Genomic DNA, 13,854 nt, shown 5'->3' with positions numbered 1-13,854 from the left:
GACCACACTGACAAATGATATAGTTCTTTGTCTTTTTGATAATAACACCTAATTGCCATGTGAAATCCTTCAGACATTTCTTTAGGAAAGGAACCCATTTTCACCACAGCCCCTTCTACATCTGAGCCCTCTGATTATTATCTCTGCTGAATCCTCTGTAAGCAAAATAGTTACAGGACCAAAATAAAATAGTAGTAGCTAGATGACAACATCAACTAGAAAATGCTGACAATTCTGAAAGAGGCACAATTAATAGAAAATGTTGACCAAGTAATTTACAAATTAACTAGGCCTATTTACATACACAAACTCACTTTCCAAACTTTTTGGGTTGCCATTTAACCACAATGTTAGCTTTTTTATGGATATGCAGTGGCTTATTGAATATGGACCTATAAAATAATTTTCGTGTTCACAAACGTCACCTGACACACGGTGCTGTCTGTCTGCTGCAGGTGGGAGGGGGGGCCTGCTCAGACTGCCCGTGTGAGTGAGTGCTGTCAGCGGTGAGGAGCACGGTAAAAAAAAAGTTGCAAGATGTGTCGCTGGTCTTTAACTAGCCTTAGCGCTATGGCGGAGAGTCGGCAGGTATAGCGGAAAAAGTCGCCAGTTGGCAACATATTAAAGACGTGACGATAGCGGGACACAGAGGACAGTAGGTCACGTGATCCGCGCAGTTGATCGTTTCATTGATCACTCACGGACTGTCCCTTCTCTCTCTCTCTCTCTCTCTCAATGAAAACAAATCTCGGCAAATTTTCCGGTCGCGCCCCTAGATTTAAAAAGTACTCGCATTGTCTCAAAATGTTACAAAATGCGAGCATTTGGTCGCAGTCTAGAGCCCTGTATCAGACAAGCTGAGGCTGTCAGCGGCAAGGAGGAGGAGAGGAGGAGGAGGAGAAGAGACGGCATGCGCTGCTGCTCTGCTCTAGTGAACGCGGTTTAAAAAAAAAGTTGCAAGATGTGTCTCTGGTCTTTAGCAGCCTTATTGCTATGGCGGAAACGTGAAAGACATGACGACAGCTTGACACTACGATGAAAATAGATCACGTGATCCGCCCAGTTGATCATTTCACTAATAACTCGCGGACTCTCCCTTCTTTTTCTCACACACAAAGCACTAATAATGGCAGTAATAATAATAAATGGAAACATAAGTCCGACGGTGAATGTTCCGGTCGCGCAAGTTCTTAGTAGTAAAAAGTACTTGCACTGTCTCAAACAATGGTCCCAAAATGCAGTCTGGAGCCCTGAATTTAAAATGGTGAAAACACTGTAAAATATAGGGATGGGTATCGTTTGAGTTTTGACCAATTCCGGTTCCAATTCCGATTCTGACTATCGATTCCGGTTCTTAACGGTTCCCAATTCCAATAAGATAAAAGAAAGGGGTCAAATGTTTATGTAAAAAACATTTATTTATCGTTTTTTCTCTCTCAATCTTGTTCTTATAAACAGGCTACATAAAATAAATGAAACCCACAATCACAACTCCTTTCAGAGCTTTTGGAAACCTAACCAATGGGAAATATTGTCTTTAAACAGGCTCTTTAATAAGTCACATTTTAGATAATCAGAAGGGGAATCTCTGATATATTCCACCTCTAATCAACATTTTCTTTTCTTCTTTCTATTATCTATATTCACGTAGCCTGCTATATTTACAAACTGAGGCAGCTCACGAGGCAGTGATCACGGTGCGTTCTGTCTGCTGTCTGCAGCAGCAGGCTGGGGGCTGCTACTGGCCGTGTGAGAGTAGCCTACTCCCGACAGCACCAGCCGCGATACAGACGTTGCTTGTGCTTTATATAGCCTAGAATATGGGCCGGTGTAGAAAGTCGCGTTGCTGTGCCGCTGTGCACTGCTTCGGTTATGAGCCCTGCAGCTCTAGTGTGAGGAGGAAGAGCAGCGCTCGCTACTCGGCTCTCAGGCGCTCGGTTGTAATGCGACGGCGCGACCTGATGTGCGAGATGCTTTTGCGGAGCTTCTTTAAAACAGTTATTCCTCTAATGACCAGTAAAAGTAGCAAGATTTATCCCTGGTCGCCTGCTTTGACCATTTAATTCGCTCAGGTTACAGCAATCTTTCTGAATAGGTCCATGACAGCAATGCTGTTGTATGCTAACCGTTAGCTCTAATCAAAACACAGACATGCCTGCAAGGTGACGTCGCATGACGTGAGTACGTCATTTTGCGCATGCGCAGGAATCGATCAAAAATAATCGAAATTTTCATATAACAATTCTAAATTTAGCACCGGTTCCGATGCCCATCCCCAGTCACTAGGCTTGACGAACTTTTGTCTTTTTACGGCCAAGCTGGTGCAACCAGCCCCTGTAGTGTACTGTATTAGCCAACAGCAGCGCGAGCCGCTAAGCTAGTTAGCATTAGCGGCATGCTTCAGTGTTCATCACAACATATCAATTAAAAACCACAGATGCATGCAACCATAATTATCTTAAATTCTTACCTGCTGCTGGTGTCGTGCTGCGCATTGCTCGTGATGAGCCCGTAATAATTTGATCCGTCTTTTAAATCTCTCTGTCGCTGCTGCCATGTTCACTGCTGCCATCACGCCATCCAGAAGACGACTATGGCTATGGCTGTGGCTCTGGGTGGGAGATGGGGGATGGGCAGTGCGCAGTGCGCATGTGCAATACGCGCGCGAGCCGCGGTGTCCTTTGAAGCAGATGGCCCATCAATTAACACTCTGCAGAGGACCACACAATATTCACCACTTCTCAATTGTGACTCAGTGTAGTTTTAAAGGGTAGTAAAACTCCAGTAAACTGCACAGTAGAAAATTGTTAGCTCTTTCTACTTGACCAAAGTTTCACTATACAAGTGGTGGACACTAACTAAGTACTTTTACTTTAGTTTTAAGTATTTTTAACCAATTATACTAGTATTTCCATTCAATGCGACTTTTGTCATTTTAATTTTACATGTTATGCTTTTAACACTTATACTCTATTTAGTACACTTTTATATGTTTATTAACTTCATATTCTTGAGCTTTGTCACCATACTAAGAGCGCACCACTGCCCTGTTAACTGATGCCATCACGCCATCCAGATGACTCTCTCTGGCTGTGGCTCTGAGTGGGGGATGGGGGATGGGCAGTGCGCAGGTGCAATACGCACGCGAGCCGCGGTGTCCTTTGAAGCCGATGGCCCATCAATTAACACTCTGCAGAGGACCACACAATATTCACCACTTCTCAATTGTGACTCAGTGTAGTTTTACAGGCTAGTAAAACTCCAGTAAACCGCACAGTAGAAAATTGTTAGCTCTCTCTACTTGACCAAAGTTTCACTATACAAGTGGTGGACACTAACTAAGTACTTTTACTTTAGTTTTAAGTATTTTTAACCAATTATACTAGTATTTCCATTCAATGCGACTTTTGTCATTTTAATTTTACATGTTATGCTTTTAACACTTATACTCTATTTAGTACACTTTTATATGTTTATTAACTTCATATTCTTGAGCTTTGTCACCATATTAAGAGCGCACTATGAACACCATGCATAGAGAGTAGCACATATTTAGCTTATCACTTGGTTTACATAATGGTCAGGCAACTTTTGAGAACTCTGCCTGCACCATAGCAACTCCTTAGCAACGAAACTTCTCAAGTTATACCTGCCATCAGAAACCAGCTTGGAAAGGTGTCAGGGGCAAGACACAGCCAGCCTCCAACACACAGTCAAACAATCAGAAATAATGTATTTGTTTCCATATAACACTATGTCCCACCATTTTAACTTCAGTCTTACTGGGGACGCTTTTTGAGAGCTCCATGTAGGCCTACATGTTTCTGCTCACTCAATTTAGATAATTAACCTTTAAGCTTTGAAATAAATCTTCTACTTGTTTTTCCTTCTAGACCTCTGGTTAAAAGAACACAAAAATATTTTTCCTAACACTTTATACTTACAATCCTCTACATTTTAGAGGGAAATACTGTAGGCTACTTTCTAAACCTTTGCTCTTTATTGACATAGGCCTAAATCATCTAGATGCAGTGTAGTTAGTTTGGCTGTACTAAATATTTGATAGATTCAATAGATTGAATCTAATAAATAGTACCCTCAAGTTGTTGACTAAATTAGCCTATGTATTAATGTTTCCATTCATGGACACAAGCAAGCCCAGGCCTAGATTCAGAGAGCACCTTGGAAGCCCATTATATAAAATGAAGCTATTTGTTTTTAGTGGTAATAGTGACCAAAATGAGTCAACATCACACAGTAGTGCTGACAACCATAGGGCACATGCTTGTCAAATCCTTTATTGTAGAGATTGGGTGTTAACGGGTAAGGCATAACTATGTCAGTCTGTGTAACCTGTTGTGTCTCTGGAGGAGTCAAGCTCATAACAGGCATTTGATGTGCTGAGGACTGAGATTGAATTGGGAATCTAACTTATTTTATGAAGCATTGGCAATTGGTAAAAAAACATTCAGCCCTCTTTACTGCTTTTTCTGCCTGCTGTAGTGTTGTTTTGGCAAGATCTACACTTATTTCTGCTTGTTTCATAAATGCAGAGAAATCAGTTGTCTTTGGTGGAGAGCTATCATAACTTGCGAACATGCCTTTTCCTGCATAACAGCTGACCAATCTATGAACCTGTCTAATCATTTCTTTACCTTGCCTTTTAGGTACTTTTGTTTGCCATCTCTGAAATGTTCCTGCTAATACCAGCCCAAGGGAACATGATTTACAGTCCTTTCATCCATCCAGAATTTTATGCAACATATTTAATACAATCTTTTCTAACGACCATGCACATAGAAAATTGTGAACATGACATATACATTGCCCTTATGACACTTTAAACTACAATAGCAAAGTTGTGATTATACTGTTACAAGAAAAAAGTATAAAAAATATGCATATTTGACATTATCGTCGGGTAAATGGTAATGTATAATTGCATATTATGACTTTGATCGAGAAAAAAAGCAACCGCATAGGTATTAACTGGGCTATTGTAGTGTTTTAACCCGTATTCACACCAAAGATATTAGCAGGCCTCTTCACATGCTGCTTTATTCACATACTTCCGGTAAGCCTACAACCACGCATGACCTTGGACAATCTCTCATGGAAACTTAAAACTCTTTTCGACAAAACTTGAGTCTGTGAATTTTGAGTGTGGCTGATATGACTCTGTCCTCTGACTGCAGTGTCTCTCAGCTGTCTGTCCCTGCTCTGAACACCCTAAAAGGGAAAAAAAGTCACAATGCCACATGCCACTTACTACAAGCAAGCGATCCCATTTTTCCAATTTTTTTGTGAAATCTTGTGAAACATCTACTGTTATATTTTGCTTTACCTTACTGAATCTATTGGTCTATTCCTGTCTCTCCCTCTCTTTGTTGTAACAGACAACGTTACATGAGGCCTAATGTACAATATCAGCATTTAACTTACCCATTACAAAAGCGAAAAAAATATATGTTATTTTATCATACAGAATGAAGACTTTTAACAACTGACTTGCAGATATGCTCATCATGCACTGTCAACTCATACTCTAACCCAAACCCTTTATACATTTTAAAACCTCTCATCTTGTCTCTGCTGTGCTGCTGCATTGCTGCTCTAAAACATACAAAATGGCTTCAGTGATGCATCTAATGCCTCGTTTACACCTAGTAGAGCGGGTCGGGTCGGAGCGGCTCAGAGCGGGACAGCTCACTTTTAAGATTCTAGGTGGTGTTTAGGCTGAACTGCGATAGCCCCCGCCAGAATGTGGGTCAAACTATCGGGCTGTGGAACAATTGTGGTCAAGCCAGCAGTCTCTCGTTTTTTGCTCGGTCAAACCAGCCGCTTCTTTATTTATTCCCCCGTTTTGTGAGCGTATTATGACGATAGGCCTAAATGTACAGAGAAGGCCCGGTGCAACCAATAGTGACAGTGACCGAACAGCGCTGGCTGCGGCAGAAACGTGACATCGTAGAAGTTTTATATAGGCCTACTATCTATGAGTGAGACACAGTGTAGCCTTTATAGGTCTGTGAGTGTAGCCCACGGATTAATTTAACAACGAGGAAAAACACCACACAGTAAACAGTGCTGCGCTCACATTTTTCGCCAAAGCACAAGACTCTCTTCACTCTTACCGAGGTGACTACACTGTGGAAATTATTATTTCAACCAATAAACGCATGGCATTTGTACCTCCGCCTTGTCGGCACCCTTTCAGGCGGCCCTAATATCCGTACCCTACCCAACTTTTGGCAAATGGAAAGCCAAAATACACATACCAACCCACTCCGACCCGACCCGCTCTACTCGGTGGAAACGAGGCATAAGGTAGGCTAGGGCTCAGTATAAAGTTATAGTTACAGTATAAAGATTGCCTATTGTAGAATTAAACAGGAAAAAATCCACTTATTGGTCACTATGTATAGCATTTGTGCAGAACACTAGTGGGGTTTTCTAGTACAGCTGATAACCTAATCATAATTTGACCCAAACCTTATAGTACTTTGGAAATAATTCAATTATAATTGAGAATGTATCTGCAAATCAACTGCTGTGCACCGTGTTCCCCCTTCACACTGTGATAATCAGAAACAACAGCAAGTGATGAGCTCAGAACTCAGGAAGACAGTGAAAAAAGTTAGGAATAACTTTGGTAATACTGTGTGAGCAAGACAGAGGGGCCTGTGTTCTCTGACTGTTTAAGGATGCTTGATTTGTTAACAGAAATGTGCAGCTGTTAGCTGATAATGTTAACCGTGAATTGTCAATAAAGAACTGCTAATTGTTAGCCGCTAACATTGACAATGACACACTGATTTAAAAAGACAAATGCGAGCCATTTTCCACTACAGTGATCACTGGCTCCAGTGTTGGTACAATGAAACGTGATTTGTGTAGCTAAATATATGGATTTAGCTGATGTATTTAAGTGTTTTGAAATGATGCTGTTTGCAGAGTCTGGCAACCTACAAATACATGAAATTACTTGCATGTGGTTACTTTTAACACAGTTGAACGGTCATAGTTAGGTTTTTGCCACCACTGAGTAATTTCTTACTAGAGATGGGATAAACAGTTCTCTTGACTGAAATGCAATCCTCGAATGCAACTTCATTGTCCAACAGTGCAACTGAATGCACCAAGAATGTTAGTTTGATCTTTTGATTGGTGCCATGCATTTGGTTTGGATTTGAAGAGAAGCTTTGAAACGTTTGCCGAAGGAGAAGACGAGCAGTATGCACCTTTGAGGTAAGAAGACTATATTAGTTTTGATATGCAATAAGTTTGGCTAACACCTTTGCAAACTACTGTTAAAATGTTCTTGCTTCCATTTGCATGGAACATTTTGTGTGGTTTGAGGAATAAAGAGAACAAATTAGTCTGTCTTCCTACTATGAATTGTCTGAAGCATGAAGGCATGTTTTTCAAACTGAAAATGTGGTAATTAAAGCTAACTTCAGCTAATGAACATGTCTGTCTTTTCTTTAGCTAAGCCAGACGTACAGTAAAGTAAGGTTATCCATAATTAATAAATAATTAAATTAATAATATTACCCTTTGTGGTGTATTAACGATTATCAACATTTTCCGCTTAAACTCGCTTACAACACAGACTTTGATGAGCTACTGATGTGACACTAAGGTGTCATAGGCAGTGTTGGGAACTATACTTTAAAAAAGTAATTAGTTATAGTTACTTACTACTTTTTCCAAAAAGTAACTGAGTTAGTAACTGAATTACTTTATAATAGAAGTAACTAGTTACCAGGGAAAGTAACTATTTGCTTTAGCCTACTGTAAAAAAAAAAGTTGCTATAGGCCTATGTCAAAGAAAAAATATTTTTCTGAGCAGTTTTCACAAGTCAGTTGAAATGAGTTGAACAGACAGGTAGAGCTACTTGTAGGCTACATAACTTTCACTATTTATTGCACATCAACAGACAGCAAGAGGTTTATCCTGCACTTCAAGTATTTTGTTCTCAACAAAAGTAGTAGAGGAAACTGCTGAATGTACCTTGCTGATCTGCTATCACTGGATTCACTTCAGGTGTGTCGGCTAAAACACCACTTAAGGCCAAAAACATCAGACTATGAAGCATGAGACGATGAGAGGAGGAGTAAGGATTTATCCTATGTTTATTTCCTTCTTTAACATGCACAGCAGCATACAGATCCCAGGAAAAGAACAATAGCAATATTCGGCTTGTGATGACACGCTAAACAGCTGTTGCATCCGGCGAATTACGGCCGTTTAATAACGTGCATAAATTATAATTTATAGACGTCGAGAAACTCCATGCACTTACTCACAAGGGCGATGCAAACAAACTCAGGGAGAGCACGTTTCAACCGTGAATTGATAGGTGGTTACTGCGGCAACGTGCACGCTCACACAACAGAGAGAGAAAGAAAAATAAACTTCACTAAACAGGCGCTCCGGCTGACTGACGTGACGGCGCTAACTGACAGTTATAATGTCATCCACACTGAATAAAACACAACTTAAAACACTATAACAATCGCTTATCTCGTTGTTAACCTACCGTTCTCCTTACTAGCAGTGTGTGTAGTATGGAGCCAGGGGTGCGTTCGGATTAGTTCGGAGTCTTAACACAGTTCAAACAAAGCAGGGCATTCTCACCCTGGAACAGAGATAATATGTCAGTTATCATAGGAGATAAAGATACTGAGTCCAATTTAATCGGCCGATTATAGCACATCTCCGAAAAATCGGCAAAATGGCCGCCGATTTTTTGCCTTTTTTTATTATTTTTTTATTTAAGCAATCATGTTGAGTGAGATAGGTACCGGAGGTAGCATTATAGCCGCAGCAGGTGTGTTGTAATACATTGGATTCATTCACACTTGACAGTTCCCCCTGACACCAATAGCAGAGTCATTGGTCATCTCTTGACTGTTAATAGTAGTTGATATTACTATAGTTATTATATAGAATTTATATAGTGCTTTATTGGAGGTCATTCAAAGACACTTAACATCAAACATATAGAAAATCATACTTATAGAAAAAGAAAAGAAAATACAGACAAATTACAGATAAGGTTTGGAGTGGAGTCAGGTGTAATTATGCTTTCTTAAGGAGGTGAGTTTTGAGTTGACTTTTGAATGGGTTTATTTAATCTGAGATGCTGATCTTTGGAGGGAGGGAGTTCCAGAGGGTTGGGTGCAGTTCCATAAAGTGCTTAATGTCTGAGTTTAAAAATGCGTCATTTCACTTTAGACATATTTGTAACACTTTATTTTTTTTAAGATAATAATGATGCATATTTCAATAAATAAAAAGCTCCTGTACACCTATCAACAGTAACAAGTATTTATATACATTTAAGGGTTCAAACAAGTATTTTTTTAAATATATATTCATGGGATTTCTTAAAAAAAGAATCGGCATCGGCACCCAAAAATGCATATCGGTCGGGCCCTAGTAAAAATATGCAAAATATTTGATTATGTACAATAGTTATATCAGCTGCCTCCCCGAATGCTATTATTTATGTTGTGCAATAACAAAAAGAAAGGTTTTGGACTACATTAACAGAATGGAGTTTTCCTCCTTAAAGTCTGTCTTCATCACAAAGTAGAGAGTGCTTTATATATTTAAAGTACAATGCATTATTTTATGGATGTTTTTACATACACTAAGCCAGCATGTCAACTCTCATTCTTATTGTTTCCAAACAGGTTTAACAAGGACATTGAGTTCATGATTGGCCACAAGCCCAATATTTTCTGGCAGGTGACATGGAGGGTGATTATTCCACTCATTATGGTCTTCATCTCGATTTTCTACTTTGTCACCCAAATCTCCAAGAGTCTCTCCTACTTTGTGTGGGACCAGGACACGGTAAGTGTGCTCTTTGTAGTATTTTTTAGCCTGAAGACCATTTTAAATGTGGTGTTGGGATCATGACTGATGGAGAATCATTCCAGGACATAATTTGTGTTGTGCATTGTTGTGAATTGTAACGTTTTATTTGACTCTCACCATAGGAGAGCTTCCCTAAGGACGTCCATATCCTTCCTGGATTTTCATCATCATCTCTAGTCTGGGTGGAATTCCCTGTTCATCAATCCCAGGAAGGGCCCTCTTCAAGTATTTTTTCAGGAGAAGGGGTTTTATTGTTGTTAGTGTATTATGTGTATGTTCATCCAGGGAGTGGAAGGAACAAGGCTGGCCTTCATTGTGTTTACAGAAACCATCACCAAAATAAATGCCTGGTTCTCCAATCTGGTCTGTCGTCTTTTTAAAAAATGGCCCCATGTAGGACTAACTGGTAACCTGGAGTAATGACTGATGTGTTCAGCAATCAGGTGAAGGAGAAGGAAGTGTCTCCCGCACAGTGCCAACAGGTTCACGCTGCGCTTTGCATGACATACGTGTTTTTATTTTGCTTCCCATGCTAACACGACCGTCAATACAACCCCCGTGTCAGTATGGAGCTGAGCTGCGCCAAACTGACACTCAACTGACACACAGCTAAATCAGCTGTGTGTCAGCTTGAGCCTATTCTTCTTGTGAGCCGCACGTCCAGCAGCAAAAATACAGTAAAAAAATTATGTTTCACATCGTAGGCTAGCCTACATGCCACATTACGGTGCATTGACATAGGCTTACATATCATAACCATATGAAACAACAATAATTTGATGTTTTCTACTTCATTTAGGCTAGATGTAGGCCTATTTCTTTATAATTTTTAACTCCATATTATATTAATGATATATTTCGCAGTTTTCACTTTGTGCTTCCTGCTTCTCTCCACCCCAGAATGTCTGTCCAATGAATGAATGACCACAGATCACGTGTGGTTTTGCTTCATAATGCTGGTTCACTTGCAAAAGGGGCAATATGAAAGTGGCCCACACCAAACAAAAAAAATCTCAATTATATTTGGTCTGGACCAAAGCAAGTGAACTTGCGGACTTTCCCAGTGTGAGTGCACCCTTAGGGCCTGTGTCCACCAAACACGCTTTTAAAAGGCGGAGCGCTCCGTGCGCTGCTTTCAGCGCGCCCTGTGTGTGCACCAATGGCTGGTTGAGCAGCACTTTTCTTCAAAAGTTCAACTGTTTTTAACAAAAAGTGCTCGGAGCGCTCCGCATAAAAGCGCAAGGCGCAGGGAGCGTTAAACCGCCGCGGGTGCTTTTTAAAAAGGCGCACTGCATGCGCGTCCTGCCATAGAGAATCCATTGCAAACAGGCACTCCGCCTTTTAAAAGCGTGTTTGGTGGACACAGGCCCTTAGACTGATAAGTATACGGAACCCTATGATGTTTATAGTATTCAGCTGAGCACTGGATGCTACAAGTACAGAATATTATTTTATATTTTACGTGTTAAAATGGTCAGTGAACATTCTAAGAAGTGGGAATTGACAGGGTTGTAAATAGTGCTATTCTTGCTTAATATACAATAAACGGATTCTAGTAGTTCACTAAAATCCGTCCATTAAAAAAATGCATTTACCGGCTCGTTCAGTGCTTAGCTGGAGCCCTGATATTCACAACATTGTCACATGTTTTATTAACTGGTGGGAAAATGTTAAAACTATGGCAAATCTATCTTTCTAAACTGGAAAACAGCACTAAATGATTCCATTAACATAAGATAACCACAAGATCTATAATTATATAAATGCACAAATGTTGAACTTTTTTCAAAGCACAAAGCTGAGAACTGTAATGAGTGTACAAAATGAAACAAATGCGAATTCTATTAAATTCTCATGAGATTAGAGGCCCAAAATGTAATAATTAGGTAACAACAATTCTATTAGAAGATAATAAACACATTCTTATGACAAAAATGGCACTCAGTCACATAGAAAAGTTCACACACTGAAAAACCAGTGCGGATGGGGACTTAGTTCATATACTGTAATACCAGGTTTGGCCACCAGGATTGCTCTAAACAACACACAGTTTCCAAAAAAACAGCCTGCTGGGGACTTTACCCACACACTGCAATACCAGGCCCAGCCTACGGGATTGCTGTAGAGCACACACAAAGTCTTAAAATCCTGCCCCCTGGGGTCCCTTCAGGAAACTTCACCAGCCATATCAGAAAGTCATTTCCTATCAAGTGGATGGGTTCGCACCGTGGGGACCACGTTTTTGTCCCCATGGTGTTTCATGGTCCCCATGGTGTTGGTGTGTATTCAGGTCAATGTCCCCACCGTGATAGATAAACGAAAGCACACACACACACACACACACACACACACACACACACACACACTTGCATAAAGGCCTTAAAAAAATGGTGTGTGTGTTCTGTTTTCTTTGATAACACACAACCTGACTCATGGCAACCACACATGGCAAACACACACATGGCAATACAAAAGCAGTCAATCATCCTTCTATTTATATACTCTGTATTTGTGTGTGTGTGTGTGTGTGTGTGTGCGTGCGTGCGTGCGTGCGTGCGTGCGTGCGTGCGTGCGTGCGTGCGTGCGTGTGTGTTTGTAGACCAGACTTGTGAGGATGCCGCTTGCCCATTCTCTGCGATGGTGACCCTGCAGACCCAAACCGAAGTCTGCCACTTGCTGTTTGGCATTTCCCAGCATTCCCTGCCTTCACGCATCGCCTTCACTAACATGTACTACGGAGGAGACAACCCACACACACACAGGGTCCTTTATGTCAACGGTGAGACTGGGGTTTGGGGCTGGAGAGGGAATCTGGCAAGCGGTTCAGGATTTTGATTGACTGGTTTAAGTAATCGATATAATCATGCGACAGGTGGAGTGGACCCGTGGAGGGAGCTGTCAGTGGTCCAGGATAGGCCCGAGCGAGGAGAGGAAAAAGCCCAGACCGTTTTCATTAAGGACACTGCTCACTGTGCTGATATGATGAGCAGACGAGTCACAGACCGCCGCTCGCTGAGGAAAGCCAGAGAGGTATTTATGCCTCAATGACATTTCACTGTGTAATCTAAAGTACTCATACGTATATTTGACACACAACATGCCCCCCCCCCCACCCCCCACTTCCTGGACATGTTCTGAGGGCTTTCAGGACCACATCTGAAGATAACATCTCATGGGGTTTCATAACGACAGCAGCACCACGTATCTGTGCAGCGGTAGAACAATTTTAATACCATAGTCTATAAATACTCCATTAAAAGTAAATGTGCTCATGCTCAGAACCTTCTTCATTTAATTTCAATATTATTTCCAACTGGTCAGCCATGAACCCCTTTGAAGGTGTTTGTGTCCCCTTGACTTGAACTTAAGGCTGATTATGGCTTAAGTCTTTATCATGAGCCTTCAGTCAGAAGGTATCTACTCATATTTAAATACAGTATCTCCATATTTACACATGAATTACAATGTCTTTGGTTAATTCTTTATGAAAGAACATGAAGTGATCTTTTAATAAGACATTGTTTTTTCCAATGTCTTCCGCCTCTCAGGAGATTGAGAAACACGTTGCCGGTTGGCTGGAGGCGGCTGCCAGGGAGGAGGAGGAGGAGGAGTAGGATCTAGAGAGGAAAAGAACGCCGCGATCAGATCACATTATAACCGGATCAGCTCTTATCGCTGTTCCTGCTCGTGTGCCTGGCTGCTGGGCCTCATCAAAGTCCTCATCTCCCTCCATTTCCTCTCCAACCCCCCCCCCTCCCCTCCCCTCCCCTTCTCCACCTCCCCACTGTCCATACATAACTGTCTCAAAGCACTGCGCACGATCATTGTGTGTATGTGTGTGTGGTTTGATTTTATTTGTGCCTTTATAGATGTGTTCCCCCCTGTTTTTAAAGTGACTATTCATTTTGAGAAAGCAGAAAGAGATTATTTGATATTCTTTGTTTTATGCTATAGAGTTGTTATTC

The 13,854-nt window shown here is 41.0% G+C and overlaps 1 protein-coding gene across 1 annotated transcript in view; it reads left to right on the top strand.

Annotated features, from left to right (window-relative positions):
- prss16 (serine protease 16) overlaps positions 1-13,503 on the top strand; it is a gene marked incomplete at both ends in the record, with an annotated part of 36,416 nt that extends 22,913 nt beyond the window's left edge. Inside the window, 3 exons of the mRNA XM_080053705.1 lie at positions 12,489-12,668; positions 12,762-12,919; positions 13,438-13,503. Coding sequence (XP_079909831.1) covers positions 12,489-12,668; positions 12,762-12,919; positions 13,438-13,503 — 404 coding nt within the window. The remainder of the gene's footprint in view (positions 1-12,488; positions 12,669-12,761; positions 12,920-13,437) is intronic.
- Positions 13,504-13,854: the final 351 nt, after the last annotated feature.

The sequence above is a fragment of the Ammodytes marinus genome, assembly GCF_949987685.1.
Source record: "Ammodytes marinus genome assembly, chromosome: 3".
NCBI lineage: Eukaryota > Metazoa > Chordata > Actinopteri > Uranoscopiformes > Ammodytidae > Ammodytes > Ammodytes marinus.
This window is presented reverse-complemented; position numbering and strand designations above follow the sequence as displayed.